Source organism: Prionailurus bengalensis, chromosome B3 (assembly GCF_016509475.1).
Source record: "Prionailurus bengalensis isolate Pbe53 chromosome B3, Fcat_Pben_1.1_paternal_pri, whole genome shotgun sequence".
Lineage (NCBI taxonomy): Eukaryota > Metazoa > Chordata > Mammalia > Carnivora > Felidae > Prionailurus > Prionailurus bengalensis.
In genome coordinates, this window is record NC_057355.1 from 31,003,264 (window position 1) to 31,021,609 (window position 18,346).

At 49.2% G+C, this 18,346-nt stretch overlaps 2 protein-coding genes across 8 annotated transcripts in view; both read left to right on the top strand.

Moving 5' to 3' along the window:
- The first annotated feature begins 53 nt into the window (after positions 1 to 53).
- The window catches only part of SNUPN (snurportin 1), a 36,543-nt gene continuing 18,250 nt past the window's right edge, over positions 54 to 18,346 (top strand). Inside the window, exon 1 of one of the 7 annotated variants that reach the window (XM_043554956.1) lies at positions 54 to 165. The gene's annotated coding sequence lies outside the window, so the exon portion shown is untranslated. Of the gene's footprint in view, positions 166 to 16,684; positions 16,798 to 17,197; positions 17,445 to 18,346 lie in introns of those variants that run through there. The other 6 variants (XM_043554958.1, XM_043554962.1, XM_043554959.1 and 3 more) reach the window with 6 other exon arrangements.
- Positions 6,671 to 7,856, top strand: IMP3 (IMP U3 small nucleolar ribonucleoprotein 3). Its single transcript, XM_043554963.1, has one exon. It carries the CDS (start codon positions 6,776 to 6,778, stop codon positions 7,328 to 7,330), a length of 555 nt encoding a protein of 184 aa, XP_043410898.1. The 5' UTR covers positions 6,671 to 6,775; the 3' UTR covers positions 7,331 to 7,856.

Below are 18,346 nucleotides of genomic sequence, written 5' to 3' on the forward strand. Positions count from 1 at the left end.
CGCCTCCCAAGTGGCCGGCCCCCACCCTAGGGAAGGAGGGGGCGCGACGAGGCGCTCTGGCGACTTCTGGCCACTAGCTGAGTGGCCTCTTTTGTTTGCCTATTTCCTCAGCAGTTTCTGAGCCTGAAGCTGACCCTGATCTGAGTCCACGGACCTCGTCCAAAGGTAATCCCCGCGGTACCCGGTCCCGGCGCGCAGGTCGTACAGACCCCCAACCCTGGCGTGCACGCACACACTCAACAGGAGTTTGGGGAGTGCGCTGCGGCGAGCAGATGGTGCGCCCGGCCGGCTCGCCGTCCGTCCTCCGCTCTGCCCCGCGGGCTCCGGCCGGTGGGCGGCGGGCTGAGCCCCCAGCCCGCCTCCGCGTCCAACACTCGCAGTCCCTCTGCGCCGCCAGCGAGGAGCTAGCTCCAAAACAACAGAAAAAGGGATTCCGGGAGGTGGCGTCCGGAGAAAGGAGGGAATAGCCGAGGGGGGGGTGGGGGTGAGGGGTGGGGAGAGGGAGGGAAGGAGGAAAAGCAGGCTGGGGAATTGGGCAAACTCCACAGCACTTCCGTGCGTCCTGGCTGGGCAGGGACGGCCCGGCTCCGCCCTCCCGCGGCCTGGGGCTCGGGCGCCGGGGCCCCCGCCTACTCCTCGCTTCTTTCCCTCTGGCGCTCGCCCGCACTCGCCCGCTCCCAGATCCGGCTGTGGGAGGGTGACAGCGACCAGCGCTCTAGGGGGCCGCGATCCCCCAAGACCCCCGCCCGCCCGCCCGCCCTCGCTGGGAAACACCTAGCGCCCGAAGGGCTCGAGCTCCGCTCCGCGCCGCCACCGCCACCGCCGCCGCCGCCTCGCCTTCTGGGCTCGGTCACCCTCTTGCCTTTTCCGTGACGCAACTGGAGGAAAACTCCGAAAGTTTGCGAAGTGCGGGCTTGCGAGGAGGGCGCCAGAGCCGACACCCGGGGTTGGGGGTTAAGGAAGAGGGCTAGGAGGGAGACCCGCCGCCGACGCCTCCTCCCACTCCGCTGCCTCCCCCACCCCCACTCCGGCGAGGCTGGGCGACACTGGGCCTTGGCGCAGCCTAGGGATTGTTCTCCGGAGGGGGACCCAGAGTGGGCCCCGGAGTCAGCGGCGTCCTCTGGGAAGAAGCCTTAGAGGCCTGGGGTACTGGCCGCTACTGTCCTACTACCTTAGCCAGACAGGGCTGACGTGGGAGACTTCCTTCAAAGGGAAAGACAAGACCCTACATATGTAGCAACAGGGAACAAGTTTAGGCAAGACCCAGTTCCGTGATGCTTTACGCAGACTGGATTTTTTCCTATAGGCCATCAGCAGCAAGGAGAGAGGGGTGGTCCGCGGAGGCTTCCAGGAAGAGGCAAGGGGGATTTGACCCTTGGTTAGCCCCTCCAGAACACTTTGGGCACTAACAGGCACTGTCCTGGGCACTGGGGATTACAACACAAGGAGGCAGTAGGTTGTGTCCCCCCTCTAGGGTTTACAGTCCACCCTCTTGTCCTTAATTCGTCTATTCTGTGTCTGTCTCATTTATTAAATCATGCATCCAAGAAAACATTAACTGAGTAATCAGTTCTGTATCAGGCCTCCTGGATACAAAGTCAAATAAGACATTGTCCTTACATTCCAGAAGCTCAGATATGTCCAAAGTCAAATAAGACATTGTCCTTACATTCCAGAAGCTCAGATATGTTGGGACAAGTAAACAGATAACTCCCCTACCCAGTGGGACAAGTACCCTGCAATGTGCATAGGAGGGCACCTACCCCAGCCTGGGTGGAGCAAGGATCAAGGAAGGCTTCCTGGAGGAGGAGGACCTAAGATGAGACAAAGGCTTCAGCCCCTACCCCTCTTCCTGGCTGTGCCCTGGAAACTTGCCTACCCCTTCTAGCTAGACCTTCCATTCTGTCTTCCTACTTGTTGCAGATTAATCGGCATAAGTTGGAGCTGTTAAATGTGGCACCTTCGGCTATTTTGAGGGGTGAGATTTGCAGGCCTCTGGCTCCAAAACCCAATTTCATTGGTGCAGTGAGTAGATCCAATTCCCTATGCAGGGCTGGCATATGACCTGAATAAAGGCTTATGTACAAACCCCAGAAGGGCAGGTATTAATTTTTTTTTTAATTTTTATTTGTAATTAAAGTTTGGTTGACATACAATATATTAGTTTCAGATGTACAACAAAGTGATTTGACAATTATATACATAACCAAACGCTCACCTCAGTAAGTATAGTTACCAGCACAGAAATACAACTGTCAGGTAGACCTGAATTTTTGCATCAATAGATCAAGGCAATTTGGGCCACTCCTCACAAAGCCCAGTTATCAGAAGGTTAGCTCAGTGAATCTAGAAACCCCTTGAAGAGGGGATGGTGTAACAAGTTTTTCAGCCAAGAAACATTGAGATATTGTCCCCCCACAATAGGGCCAGCCTTGAGCTTAAGGATTCAGGTTATCCTGTCTCTCCTACAACCAGAGCTGAAGTATGTTTCCCCCAGCTGCTTTTGGGATACTGCTTCTCTGTGATCTCTCTTGGGTTCAGATAACCTCTCTTCAAGCTGGGCCTAAAAACAGCAACTACTTCATTAGTGCCAGACACCGTTGTAAACATTTTACCTTTATTAGCTCCCTTAATACAATCAGTGGGATGTCTGCTCATCCACCTAGGATCCTAGTCTTTAGTTGGTTCCCAAACACCTCAGTCACACATTCACAGACCAACCATCTTGGATTTACTCCCACACCTGTTTTGGGTGGGTTTTTCTAACTCTCAGGGACCACCCTTATTTCCAGGTTCTTGAGGGAAACTCTCTTGATGCTCACAGAGATTTCCATCCAGTATAGGTATCTCCCATTCCCTTCCTTCCAGTGACCTTCAAGCCTAGGGTAATGCAGACCCCTAGTTACTAGTCTCAGGAAACTGCACTTTGTGGTTTCCCTACACCCTGCCTACTCCCTTACGACAAAGTCCCTTTATTCAGTTCTCACATTATTCTAATTGGAGTGTGTTCTCTCTTTCCTGCCGGGGCCCTGATTCAAGCTCGGCAAACAGCATCCATTCCCCCTCCAAGCACCCAACGTTCCCCTTTTAGGAAAAGAGTCAATAAGAGAGAGCTGCAGCCAGTGGCTTCCAGGTTGAGCTGGTGGCAGCAGGAGTACACTGGACCACACAGTGGCAAAGCAGACAAGAGATGACAAGAGCCTGACAGTGCAAGGGTGCTGGGCTAGGGAGAAGTAAATCTGGGAGTTCATGGAGGTAGAATAGACTGGCATGGCCTCCAACAAGCTGTGAGTATTGAGGAAAGAGTCAACCCACATCTTCAAAAAATAGATTCTCAATTCTACTTCCCCCACCAGCTACTGCCCCATTTCTCTTTGCGTGCCTGAGCAAAGTTCCTCAAAATAGCTATCTGTACTAACTGCCTATAATTTCTCTCCTCCCTTTCTCCTCTTAAACCCCTCTAGGCAGTCTTTCACCCTCACACTCCACTGAAACTATTCTTGTCAAGGTCAAAGTCATCAATGACCTAATAGTTATTCTCGGTTCCCCTCTAACTCAACCTTTCAGTAGCATTGGACCAGGTTGATCACTCCTTCCCTCTGGATACACTTTCTTCACTTGCATTATGGAGACCATACTCTCCATGTTTTCCTTCTACCTCACCGGTTTATCCTCTCTCCAACAATTCTCTTATTTACTTATTTTTATTTAGAGAGCAGAGGAGGGGCAGACAGAGAGGGAGAGACAGAATCCTAAGCAGGCTCCACACTGTCAGCACAGGGCCCAACGTGGGGCTCAAACTCACAAACTCCAAGACCTGAGCCGAAATCAAGAGTCAGATGCTCAACTGCCTGAGCCACCCAGGCGCCCCTCCAATAATTCTTAAAACTAGAGTGACTACAGAAAGCGCTCCTCTTGTCTTTTCTATCATCTTCATTTCTTTGATGACCTTGCCCTGGCTTGATACACCATCTATCTGCCAATAACACCTCAATTTTTTAATCTCCAACCTAGGCCTTTCTCTAGAATTCCAGACTCAAATGTCTTTCTCCTTGACATCCCTGGGATGTCTAACAGACACCTCCAACCCAACATGTCCCAAGCAATATTGGATATTGCCCCCCAAACCTGTTCTTCTTGGCAGCCTTCCCCATCTCAAGTAATGAGTAGTTTCTTCCACTTTCTCGGGCCAAAATTGGAGCCATCCTTGACTCTCCACATCCTCGGTCTCCTCTCACATCAACATCTCACTGCTGCTCTCCTGGTCCCAACCACCATCTTTCTCACCCAGACCACTGCAACAGTGTCCAACCAATGTCTGTTTCCACCTCTGCCTCCTGACAGTCTATTATCAACATGGCAGTCAGAGTGATCCATTTAAAATGTGTTAGATGTCAATCCTCTGCTCAAAACCATTCAGTGTCCTCATCTCACAAACATAAAAAGCAAAGTCCTTACTTAGGCAAAGGCCTATGAACCTGTTATCTGAACCCCCTTTCCTCCCCTCCCTAGCCCATTCTGCTCCAGCCAGGATGGCTTTGTTACTCCTCTTCCGACATGTCAGGCACATGCCTGTCTCAAGGCATTTGCACTGTTTCCTCTTTCTGACATACTCTTCCACTAGATATCCACATGGCTAAATCCCTATAAAATATCACCTTCTCAGTAAGACCTATCCTGACATGCCCTATTTAAAATTACAGCTCTTCCTCACCCCAAGCTCTCCTACAGCCTGCTCAATTTTGTTTCATAGCGCTTATCACTTGCTAAAACATATAGTTTATTTTTTATTTTGTTTATTGTCTGGGAGAAGGAAGTTAACCAAGAGTCCTACTGCAGACATGCTGAGCAAGAATTGAGGATGGAAGTGAATGAGGCTTGGGGGAATATGAAGGGTGGGGACACACTACAAACTGGGAGAAGATATTTGTTCCATATATAACTGGCTAAGGATTAATATCCATAACACATAAAGAACATCTTCAAATCAATTAGAAAAAAAAAACAATCTGTATTTGTTTTCTATTGCAGTTGTAACAATTTACAACAAACTTAGTGGCTTAAAGCAACACAAACTTATGGCTTTACAGAAATCCAAACTGGATCTCACTGGATCTCAAGTGTCAGCAGCGCCATGTTCCTTCATGAGGCTCTAAGGAAAAATTCGTTTCCTTGCCTTTTCCAGCTTCTAGAGGCTGCCCACAGTCCCCTGATCTTGGCTCCCTTTCATCTTTCAAACCCGCTATCACATCACTCAGACTTCTGCTTTCATCATCCCATCTCTGCCTCTTCAGTCTTCCTCTTTCACTTATAAGGACCCTTATGATAACATGGGACCCATCCAGATAATTGAGTATATTCTCACCATCTCAAAATCATTAATTTAATCACATCTGCAAAATCAGTGTGTATACACATTACCTGGGGATCTTGTTAAATGCAGATTTCGATTCTGTAGGTCAGGAATGAGACTGCATGTCCAACAAGCTCTTTGCTAGTCCACTGGCTACACTCTGAGTAAGAAGGTTCTCAGAGATGCATGTATAATGATAAAACTACTTTTTCTTTTTAAACAAAAAGCAAAAATAAACACAGAATTCAGAATAAATACCATTACTTCTGGCTGGAGGAGTGGCTGGAATAGGTAGATGAAATAATCCTGATGATGTTTTCTTAAACCGGCTATTGGGTTCATAAGTATTCATTATAGTTTGTAACTTACACGTGTTACATATATTATTTTCCACATGTCAAGTATTAAAAGGACAATGAAAACTATACAAAAATAAAATAATCAACGAAGAAGCTAGGTGGCGTCAAAGGCCTGGGCAAATAAAGAGGTTAGTCCTGCAGCGCTACACTCAACTGTACCTTACAGATATAACTAGCCATAACAGCGTTAAATTTATTAAACTCAGTACTGGGTGACCAGTACAGAGGGTGACGGAAGTCCACCCTATCAGGCTTATTCGTTTGAGCTCAACTAAGGAGTTGGTTTTGTACTTAATATCCGAATTTCTCAGACTTGCTGGGTTTTTTGAACCACCCGACATCCCTACTAGCAATACATATTTCAAAGAGGCTCCCGTATAGATCCCGATCAGTGCGTATAAAGAAGCGGCCCGGAAAGCAGTATTTTATAGGTTCGCCTGCATTCAGCCCCACTTGACAGGGAGGATCCACCCGCCCTCCTGGGGGCTACCTGGCGGTAGCGAGCGACCGCAATTACCCAGCCGGTCTCCCGTCCGCCGGATCCGGAAAACTTCCCACCAGGTGGGAGGAACCCGACGATGAATTAGCACAGTAAACCCCATCAAACAGGCGCAGCAGTCACCCGTCTTCCCCAGGACTGGCTTCCTCAGCTTCTATGGGCAGACACTCCCGAGAGTCCCTAAGGGCATCGGCCTGAATGAGAAGAAATGATTACCGCACTAGGGGATATATTTCTGGTAACTTAAGACCTCGTGGAAATTTAAAACAAAAAACAAAACCAAAAACACCTCGCTGTGTCGCCCCCGGCACGCTGCCCCACCTCCGGCCTTTCTTCAGTACTTCTCCCACTCGGCTTCAGCCAACGAGAAAAGAAGAAACGCGAGATAGATGAATGGGGCGTGGCTACACCCTGACCAATGGAAATCAAGGGCGTGGCCTTGAGCCTTTCTTTCATTGGCCCAGGGCCCCCAGGGCGGCCTGCACTTCGGGATCCCAAGCGGAAGCCGCGCGGCCACTGTCTCTGCTTTTAGCTTTGGGTTTTGCGGCACCGGGAGCCGCCATCATGGTGCGGAAGCTTAAGTTCCACGAGCAGAAGCTGCTGAAGCAGGTGGACTTCCTGAACTGGGAGGTCACTGACCACAACCTACACGAGCTGCGCGTGTTGCGGCGTTATCGGCTGCAGCGGCGGGAGGACTACACGCGCTACAACCAGCTGAGCCGAGCTGTGCGTGAGTTGGCGCGGCGCCTGCGCGACCTACCCGAGCGCGACCCGTTTCGCGTGCGCGCCTCGGCCGCGCTGCTGGACAAGTTGTATGCTCTCGGCCTGGTGCCCACACGCGGCTCGCTCGAGCTCTGCGACTTCGTCACGGCCTCGTCCTTCTGCCGCCGCCGACTGCCCACCGTGCTCTTGAAGCTGCGCATGGCGCAGCACCTCCAGGCCGCCGTGGCCTTCGTGGAACAGGGCCACGTGCGCGTGGGCCCCGACGTGGTCACTGACCCCGCCTTCCTTGTCACACGCAGCATGGAGGACTTTGTCACCTGGGTAGACTCGTCCAAGATCAAGCGGCACGTGCTGGAGTACAATGAGGAGCGCGATGACTTCGATCTGGAGGCCTAGCCGATCGTCCCTGCCTTTCGAGGATGGGAAAGCTGAGACCTGATGCTTGAGATTCTGTGAGGGCGCTTGCCCCAAGAGTGTATCGGCCAAGTCGTTGGTTCTTAAGAACTTTGTCCCTCAGCAGCAGGTCACGCACAGAGCCAAAGGGTACGGCCGTTTTCCATAAACTTTTTTTGGTCCTTGGACTATTGATAATTACATTACTGATTTAAGACACAATGGGAAGCGGTTTTTTGCGGCACTGCGGAATTGTTAGATTATGTACCTGAAACCTTGTAGTGCGAAGGAACTTTGAGCCCCTCCCCTCCCCCTATCTTTCCCTTTATTATCTTGTAGCAGGACAGTTTGGTTAAACCTGTTTAATTCGAGTACTTGCTCTTGTTTTGTGATTAAGCTATGTACAGACGATGGAGAGTCTGGTCTCAAGTTTTCATAAAATGGGTGAGCTTAGTATTCAGGGACCCACCCGTGCCTAAAGGGATGCTTTCCTAATGCCAATAAATGGCCCAACTTTTGTAAGAGCAAATTTTTGTCTGTTTTTCTCACGTAGGTTCACATCTGGGCTCCTTGGCTCAAGAACCCAGTAGAAAAGAACTGGGTCAGCAGCGACCTGCCTGTGGTGAGGCCTGCCACAGGGGCGCATGTGGAGGTTGCAGGATGTTGTACAGAGCTGGGCAAATTTGTCAGTTTACCAATCCCTTCCTGGGAATGAGTGTTTTGGCAGAGATCTTCCCCACAGGACTTCCTGTTGATATTCCAGCCCCAGGAAATACCATATTAGAGGGCTGAAGTGTTTGCTGTTAGCTTGCCTAAGGAAATAATCACCCTGTAGCTTGGCCATCTAGCGGTTAGAAGAGGCCCAGGAGGTTTCCTGGAAACATGGTCTTCGTGGTAGGGAATTGGAGAGTAGGGAGACTACCTCTTTTTACCCAAGACTTGCACGAGGAGAATAAATAGACTGCCAAGACCAATGGATTGGCTTTTATGTATGCCTTCTCCATTTCCCCAGGTGAAAGGCAGCATTTGGTAGAGAAACAAAGGGCAGGTTGACACTAGCAAATGCCTCTAGTATGTGTCAGGCACAGCTGTAAGTGCATTACATGTTTTAATCTGTGTAATACTCCCAACAGTGCTATGAAGCGGGGAATCCAATTATCCTCTACTTTGCAGATGAGGAAACTGAGGCAGAGATGGGTCAAACTGCCCAAGACTGCATAGTCAGTAAGTGGCAGAGCTGGCATCATGCTCCCTTTAAAAGACTGTCAATGTTGGCACAGCCAGCCCTTGGGACAGGTAGGGGTTTAGAGAGAATCCCTGAATTTGAGTTTCCAAGCCAGCAGAGAAAGAGCAGCACCAGGCAATGTGATTGGTCCCCAGCAAGGTGCTGTATAAAGGTTTGAGCAAGGAGCAAGCGCTCAGCTTAACACTCACTGAGGCCCTACCTCAGTGGCTACCATTTGTTCCTCCCAACAACCCTGCAAGGTAGGTCATGTTATCCCTGCCTTTTCAGCTTCAGAAAGAATTGTAAAGGCTGGGGTTCAATTCCAGAGTTGACTCTAAAGGCCATGTTCTTTTTGGTGCCATTCCTTTAGAAATGGAAGGAGGGGGGCACCCAGGTGGCTCAGTCAGTTGAGCAATTGACTCTTGATTTCAGCTTGGGTCATGCATCGGGCTCCATGCTGAGTGTGAAACCTGCATGAGATTCTATTTCTCCCTCTGTCTTTCTGCCTCTCTTTTCTTCTAATTTTTTTTTTACGTTTATTTATTTTTGAGAAACAGAGTGAGACAAAGTGTGAGAAGGGGAGGGGCAGAGAGAGGAGACACAGAATCCGAAGCAGTCTCCAGGCTCTGAGCAAGCAGTCAGCACAGAGCCTGATATGGGACTCGAACCCACGAACTGTGAGATCATGACTTGAGCCGAAGTCGGACGCTCGACCACTAAGCCACTCAGGCGCCCCTCTTTTTTCTTTTTAATTCTTTTTTAAACATTTATTTATTTTTGAGCGACAGAGCATGAGCAGGGGAGGGGCAGAGAGAGAGGGAGACAGAATCTGAAGCAGGCTCCAGGCTCTGAGCTGTCAGCACAGAGCCCGATGTGGGGCTCAAACTCAAGAATCATGACCTGAGCTGAAGTCAGACACTTAACCAACTGAGCCACCCAGGCGCCCCTCTCGCTCTCTCTTTTTTTTTTTTTTTTTTTTTCAACGTTTATTTATTTTTGGGACAGAGACAGAGCATGAACGGGGGAGGGGCAGAGAGAGAGGGAGACACAGAATTGGAAGCAGGCTCCAGGCTCTGAGCCATCAGCCCAGAGCCCAACGCGGGGCTCGAACTCACGGACCGCAAGATCGTGACCTGGCGGACGCTTAACCGACTGTGCCACCCAGGCGCCCCTCTCGCTCTCTTTAAAAAAAAAAAAGAAAGAGAAATCCTACTCCTCAGCACTGAGCTCTGGTGGCTGGGCACAATCTCAGCCCATTTGAGAAATGTCCTTAGGGCTCCCAGGATTGGGGATTTCATGGAGAGTTTGGTGCTCTAAAAGCCACCACTGGCTCCTACCAGACTGCACAGGACAATGAAACAGATGTGCCCTTTGGAGTAGTTAGATCCCGCACCTGTAGCCCAAATGGATACAACTTCAAAGTTCTCTTGGAGGACATTGGGTTTAGGAATTCAGGAGTAAAATACAAGATTCTTTAGAAAAGTCTTTCATTCTTTGCAGGGAAGACATGAAAGAAAGAACCTGTAACCACAAAATTTGGGCTTAAAAAAAACCCAAAAAACAACAACAACAACAACAAAAAACCTATGCCAGATTTAGAAAGCAAGTTCTGGAGCCAGACTGCCTAGTCTGAATGGTGGCTTCTATGCTTAACTAGCCATGTAACATTGGTTATTTTACTTAGCCTTCCTGTGCCTCCATTTTCTGTATTGCAAATAAGTAGTAATATGGGATAGGTGAAAAGAATGGGGAATTATTGCTGAACAGGTAGAGTTTCTGTTTGGGGTAATGAAAAAATTTTGGAAATAGTGGGGATGGTGAATACAACATGGTAAATGTAATTAATACCATGGAGTTATACACTTAAAAATGTTTAAAATGGCAAATATTTTTTTATTTTTTATTTTATTTTTTATTTTTGAGAGAACATGAGCAGAGGAGGGGTAGAAAGAGGGGTGGACAGAGGATCCAAAGCAGGCTCCATGATGAAGGCAGAGAAAAAATGGCAAATTTTATGTTACAGTTTACCACAATATTTTTTAAGTTTTATTTATTTATGTAAGTAATCTCTACACCCAGCATGGAGCTCAAACTCACAACCCTGAGATCAAGAGTCACATGCTCTTCCAAATGAGCCAGCCAGGCGCCCCCACAATTTTTAAAAAGTGAAAAATGGGAATGGTTAATAATAATACATTAAACATTATGGAGGGGGGCGCCTGGCTGGCTCAGTCTGTAGAACAGGCAACTCGATGTCAGGGTCGATGTCAGGGTCGTGAGTTAGAGCCCCACATTGCTGTGGAGCCTACTTAAAAAAAAAAAGAAAGTTAATGGAGCACCTGCATGGCTCAGTCAGTTAAGCATCTGACTCTTGATTTTGGCTCGGGTCATGATCTTACAGTTTCATGAGTTCAAGCTCTGAGTCAGTCTCGGTGCTGACACTGCAGAACCTGTTTGAGAGTCTCTCTCTCTCTCTCTCTCTCTCTCTTTCTCTTTCTCTCTCTGCCCCTTCCCCGCTCAGCTCCCCCACTGTCTTTCTTAAGATAAATAAACTTTTTAAAACGTTTTTAAAAATTATGGAGAGAATTAAATGGTTTAATTCCTACAAAGTGCTTAAAGAAGCGCCTTGCATGGGTTAAAACCTAAAGCTTAGAGGAAGGCCAAAAAAAAAAAAAAAAGACCTTAAAACTCAGCCCCTCCTTTCTTTCCCTCCCCAGGTAGGGGTAGAAAGAGGGGTAGAAAAAGAAACTTGAAGGAAAGGCAGGGAGCTAGACTTGTTACAAAAAAGCCTAATGGATGAAAAAAAATGTATATACACAGTGGGCAGGAGGGCAAATTGATACACCCTCTCAGACAACTTTACAATATGTATCAAGAACCTTAGGAACATACATTATATACCTTCTGACCTAGAAATGTCATTTTCAAAAATTTAGCATAAGTAAATTATGGGTCTTTGCAAAAAAATAGCTATGGGGATCTTCATCACAGTATTTATAATACAGAATAATAGCGAAAAATTGAAAATGTGTCCCAAGGGGACTGGTTAAGTTATTGGATATCCTCAGGGTGCCTGGGTGGCTCAGTTGGTTGAGCTCCAACTTGGGCTCAGGTCATGATCTCATGGCTCATGAGTTCCAGCCCCCCATTGGGCTCTCTGCTGTAAGCTCAGAGCCTGTTCTGGATCCTCTAGGCCCCTCTCTCTCTGCCCCTCCCCGACTTGTGCACACGCCCTCTCTCTTGCTCTCAAAAATAAATAAAACATTTTTAAAATAGTATTGGCTCTCCTTATGATGAAACACAGCCATTAAAAATTATGGTAGCAAGATAGCCCATCCCTTCCACATCTGGAGTGGGCCCAAGGTGCTGCTGGTCACACTTTGAGAAGCACAAGCCTTGTGCCTAGTCCAGTGCTTGGCACAGAGCCAGCACCACCACAAACGCTCCAGATCATCTCCCAACAACTGAGAGGGTGGGAGGCTGACTGGCTGCAGGCAAGAGTGGGCAAAAAGAAAGAGAAGCAGGGGCCTAGCCCTGCTGATGACTTAAAAGTGTGACTTGAGGCACGTCCTCTTGTGCTAGGCCTCACTCCCTCTCCTCTCTTTAATAGCAGAAGGCTGAACCACACTCTGCTCTGAAAGTTTTTGCTGTGGAGGAGAGGATATAAAAGAGTGCAGTCAACACTTAAAAAGAGGCAGCAAAGAAATTAGGGGTGCTTTGCCTGGCCCAGCAATCCTCAGTCCTGACCCAGGATGAAAGCTGGATGAACGTTAGGACAGATCTTGGTCTTAGCATCTGAGAATGGGCCCCACTGTCAGTCCCCAGGGAAGTTTCCAGAGGATATCCTCCTCCCCACCAGCCCCCACCACCATCCAGGGCTGGGACTCTTCCTAGCATGGGGAGGGGGCAATGTAGAGGTGAACCAAGTCACCCATTCAGCTCACCGGCTGAAAATCAGGAGCAAAATGAGATCCCTTAAAATACAGAGCAGGCAATGTCTGGTGGGCTAAAGATTAGGAACTTTGGACTCAGGAAGACCTGGATTAAAATCACGGGCATGCACTTTGGTCTGCAAGAAAGAGATCATCTTGGGCTCACCTAATTAGAAGTCGATTTATTCATTTATTTATTTGTTTATTTATTTTTAATGTTTATTTTTGAGAGAGAGACAGAGAGAGACAGAGAGAGAGAGAGAGACAGAGTGCGAGTGGGGGAGGGGTAGAGAGAGAGGAAGACACAGAATCCGAAGCAAGCTGGAGGTTCCTAGCTGACAGCACAGAGCCCGACGCAGGGCTCGAACTCATGAACCGCTAGATCATGACCTGAGCTGAAGTCCAGCACTTAATCGACTAAGTCACCCAGGCACCCCAAAGTCAACTTACTCATGATATGTCAGTCAGTTAAGGGAAAGGTGATCTTAAAACAAGAAGTTAAGCACTAATGAAACAAGATTTTTGATGATTTACCTTACATGGATGATCTCACTTAACTATAACCACCTTGGAGGTAGTTACTATTATTAGCCACATTTTACAAAGGGGGAAACTGAAGCATATGGAGGTGAAATAACTCTCATGGCCACAGACCAGCGGGTAGCTGAGTCTGGATTTGGACCCAAGCCATCCAGCTCCAGAACGCAGGACCTTAACCTCTCTGACATGCTTCCTCTCACCCAGAGCTGAGCCCTAGGGACCTTGTGGGAGTGGAGGAGAGGAAGTGTGGCTCCTCTGAGCTTTAGGGTCTCCTATGACTGCAGTTTCTGCATCCTGGCTCATGTGACAACTGTTAATACATGACTTTGTCACTCTCTCAAGTCAGAGTCTCCCTCCTGCTGAAGAATCCCTCTTCTACAGGGTGTCTCCCAGTGGGCAGTGAGAAGCTCTGGTCCTCAAGATGTTGAAGGGCCTAGGCCTTACGTCACATCAAATTACATCAGGAGAGGGGCTCCTGGGTGGCTCAGTCAGTTGGGCGTCCGACTTCAGCTCAGGTCACGATCTCGCGGTCCGTGAGTTCAAGCCCCGCGTCGGGCTCTGGGCTGATGGCTCAGAGCCTGGAGCCTGCTTCCAATTCTGTGTCTCCCTCTCTCTCTGCCCCTCCCCTGTTCATGCTCTGTCTCTCTCTGTCTCAAAAATAAATAAACGTTAAAAAAAAAATTTAAAAAAAAATTACATCAGGAGAAAGCTGTTCCCTTTCCAATTCTCTTTCACTTCCAGTAACCTCAAGAGGAATGTCTTGGCTGGGGGACTGGACTTGAACACATGTATAATTCTTATTTACCTCCTCCCCTTTTTGAGAACAGTAAGCCCTCCCTGCCACCACTTTATGCCAGCCCTGCTCACTGGCCTCCTGATCCATCGCTGCCCGCTTCAGTTCCCCACTGAGTGCCCAGTGTGAGCTCTTTCAAACTCAAATTTGGTTATCTCATAACTTTGAAGACCTCCATCTGCAATGCAGGTAAAATCCAAACTCCCCATTGCGGCCTACAGGCTTCGGTGTCCCACCTGCCTCTGTGACTTCATCTTCCCACCGCTTCTTCCTCCTCCCTGCCTTCTGTCTACCCCTCACATAAAGCCTCTCTGGAAATGGGGTCAGTCTCTCTGTCCTCATGACTGGCTCCTTTTCATCATTCAGGTCTTGACTCAATGTCATCTCTGAGAGGAGTTCCCTGAACACTGGCCCCAGGACCCACCCCACTTGCTCTCTACCCAGTCACCTGAGCTCCTTAACACCAGTCTGCAGTCAGCTATAGCACCTACCTTTTGTCTTTCTCTGCTACACAACTGGGCTGTAAGCCCCTGGAGGGCAGGGACTGGGTCAGTCTGAGTCATTTTGGTATTTCCTGTGGCACAGTACCTAACCAACGGTAGGCATTATACACACATCTGTTGACTGATGACAGAGTGACACTCAGGGCTCCCAATGAGAGCCTCCTCTTGGAAATGGCTGGACACCGTCCTGCTCCCAAGCTTCTCTGTGTTAGGTAGGGATTCCTCCTCCTGGGGGCGCTTACCGGGTGATTTTAGGGGGTGCGTAGATTCTACCTTAAATAACATTGAATTATGGAGAGAGAAAGTGGATCTTCCCTTTTCTGTTCTCTTTGGATTTTGCTGATTGTACAAAAGAAAAGTTCTGTTTGTGTTACTCCATGTCACTTCTCCAACACTTGCTAATCTGATTCTTACAAAGTCCTCAGTCTCACAGTTTTCTGCACTTACTAGTATTTAGCTAGATTATAACATATACTATTTTCACACTGTATATATTTTATAGATACTTTGTTAAAGTGGAAAGTGATTTAAAGAAATGCTACGGTGTTCCTCTTTTAAGTTTATTTATTTTCAGAGAGAGAGGGAGAGACTGTGTGTGTGTGTGTGTGTGTGTGTGTGTGTGTGCGTGCGCGCGTGCGCATGCTTGCACACACAGGGAAAGGGCAGGGAGAGGGAGGTAGAATCCCAAACAGGCTCTGCACTGCCAGGGCAGAGCCCAAGGCAGGGCCTGAACTTAGGAACCATGAGATCATGACCTGAGCTGAAATCAATAGTCGGACACTCATCCAACTGAGCCACCCAGGCTCCTCTATTTAGCATTTTATTTTTTCATTTCATGTTATTTTTTAAAGTTTATTTATTTTTGAAAGAGAGCAAACACAGCAGGGGAGGGGCAGAGAGAGAGGGAGACACAAAATTTGAGCTGTCTGTGCAGAGCCCAACACAGGGCTCAAACTCACGAACCTCGAGATCGTGACCTCAGCCAAAGTGAGACACTTGACTGTCTGAGCCACCCAGGTGCCCCTGTTTAGGCTTTTTTAAAATAGTAAATTGATTTAAAGACATTAAGCACAGGTGTATGTGTATGTGTATGTGTATGTGTATGTGTATGTGGCCAGTGTTGTGAAGGTGAGGTGCCAATGGCTATAGTTGGGGAACTAGAACACTGTTCTAGGCAGAGCAGACCCTTGTGGAACACAGACTGGCTCCAAATGAACCCCTGGGCCAAGTACCATTTAGTTTGTTCTTTTCAGTGATATGAGAAGGTATTCAGCTGAGTATGAATGAGGGACTGGAGCCTTTTTTCCTGGACCTCAGCTCATTTTGCTTTAATGTGTAGGGCCTTTGTTCTTTTCTGTGCAGTTCTGACCACTTAGTGTGACCTCCATAGTCATGGGTAGAGAATGGTGGTTCTGGGACACAAAATACTTAATATCCTGATGTCAAAGTTCCCTAGTGAAGTCGGGCCCTGGGCTTTTCTTTGTCTGTCTCATAAATCAGGCAAACATGAGCTATTATTTGAGGATGCATCAAATAAATAACCTAGTGCACAGCCTTGCTCAGTCGGACTACTGAAAGAGTCAGACTACTCACTGGGGCTTCCTGGGTGGCTCAGTCGGTTAAGCGCCAGACTTTGGCTCAGGTCATGATCTTGAGGTTCATATGTTCGAGCCCCACATTGGGCTCTGTGCTGATAGAGCCTGGAGCCTGCTTCAGATTCTGTATCTTCCTCTCTCTCTGCCCCTCCCCCACTACTTCTCTCTCTGTCTCTGTCTCTGTCTCTGTCTCTCTCTCTCTCTCTCTCAAAAATAAGTAAAAATTAAAAAAAAAAAAAAGAGCTCACCTACATAAATTCTGAGGCCCAAAAAATTGGGTCTTCCAGGGCCCCAAGCACCCATTACCCTCTGTATCAGTCTGATCTTCTGTGTTTTTTTGTTCAAATGGATGGTGTCATGTACTTAAAATATGTAGCAAGTAACATCTTGGCATTCCTTGGACTCAAAACGTGTATTTTCTGTAGTGTAGTAATATCCAACTTCTCTGTAAGTCCAACATTCAGCAGTTCAAATGTTTGGCTTGAAAGCTGTGTGATTTTGGTCAAGTACTTAACCTCTCAGAGCTTCAGTCTACTTCTTTGTGTTATTTGGAGATTAAAGGAGATAATGCACGTGAAGCAGTGTCTGGCTCAATGTAAGCATTCAGTAAATGGCTGTCACATCTTTAGTTTGCGTCTCATCAGTCCTCCCTCCAAGAGGCTGCATTCTAATTTGATTATCTCTCCTAAATCTCGGCTGCTTCTCCCCTCCCTACCCCTTTGCCGTAATCCCTTCAAGGAATTCACCAAGGTCTACTGAGTGCTACGTTTTGCGCCAGACGCTGCCTTCTTAAGCAGCAATCAAGCCAGGTCCCTGCCGTTGCCAAGCCCACAGCCGAGTAGGAAAGAGACTCCCAAACTGAGCAAACGGGCTGTAATCGAGGTATGTCGCCGGTGTAGTAAGAGCGAAAGGGACGGGAATGTCTAATTGAGACGGGTGTGTGAGGAGTCGGGGGCCGGGGGTGTCGTCCAGGCAACCGGCACTGCCGGCATAGGAGAGAGAGCGGACTGCCTGTACTCCTAAAAAGCGGGCGGATCTGGGGGAAGCTTCAGGACCCAGGGCCTGGAGGGCTGTGAATGCCCAGCCCCGAGATCGGGGATCTTCCCATTGGCGAAAGGAGCCCCGAGGAGCTTGTGGTCAGGCCTCGGCAGGGCCAAGTCACCGGGCAGGAATGGTCCCGAACAGTGCATCACAAAAGGACCCCTGCCTGGGCCAACCGAAAAAGCGCCAGCCAGTGAAGGCGGAAATAACGGCCCGCGAGCGACCGGACGGCGGCTGCACTCCCGGAATTCACGATGGTGGGCGGAGCCGGAAACTCCCGGCGCGCGGCGGGTGGGCCCGGCGGCGCGGCAGCGGCCAAGGGGGTGGGCCCAGCCCTCCCTGAGCAGCTGATTGGTCTGCTCCCGTCAGCAGTGGCCGCGGCTCCTGGAACTGTCACCTCCTCCTGGTGAGTCCTGGGTTCGAGCCTGGGCCCCGCCGGCTCCCGAATTGCCCCTCGGCTCCCGGCTGCTTCTCCCTCTGGCCGGCTGGTACTCCTGGACTCCCGAGGCGTCCCCTGGAGAGGCAAAGCCAGGCTCAGGCTCCCCTTGAGCGCGCTGCCGCTCTTCTGTTACAGGCTGTCGGGCCAGGACCCCTCAGGGACTTTTTGTGGGGGAGGGGCGAATCGTGCAAGGCCTAGGGGGCCGCGTTCCTAGAGAAAGGCTATGCGGGGCTGTGGCGGGGAGGACGACCGAGTGGAGCAGATAGTGTCCCCGGGGCTGGAGCCCCGTGGAAGCAGCAGTGGAGCCATAGATCCCCGCCTGGGGAGTGGGAGGCGGGGGCGCCGGAGGGGGGAGGAGGAGGCAGCAGAGGCGGTAGGGGACGCGCGTTGAGTCTGGCTGAGACCACCCGGGCTAAGGTCAGGACCCTTGGAGGCAGCCCCATCCAAGGAATGGGTTGAAAGAGCAGGAGCCAGCCAAGAACAGCCACAAAGATACAGAGGGCCGCCCCAGAATCCAAGGCGTGTGTAATGATTTTGTGATTCTTGGCGGAACGGGAGGCCACACCAAGATAAAAGCATGGCAAGGCCTAATGAGTGTATTTCAGATTTGGTCATTACTTTGGTAAGCCGAGGACATCATGAATTCTTTAAAAGATTGTGTTATAGAAGTGTTTAGACGTGTACACAAGTACAGGAAAATACGGAAAATAGCATACCATTATGAATCCCACGTAATCATCACCCAGCTCAACCACAAATGGCCACCCTGGTTGCATTACAAGTATGTTAAGATTCATTGGGGCACCTGGGTAGCTCAGTCGGTGAAGCCTCCGACTTTGACTCAGGTCAGGATCTCGTGGTTTGTGAGTTGGAGCCCCACAATCGGGCTCTGCGCTGACAGCGTGAAGCCTGCCTTAGATCCTGTCCCCCTCTCTCTGCCCCTCCCCAGCT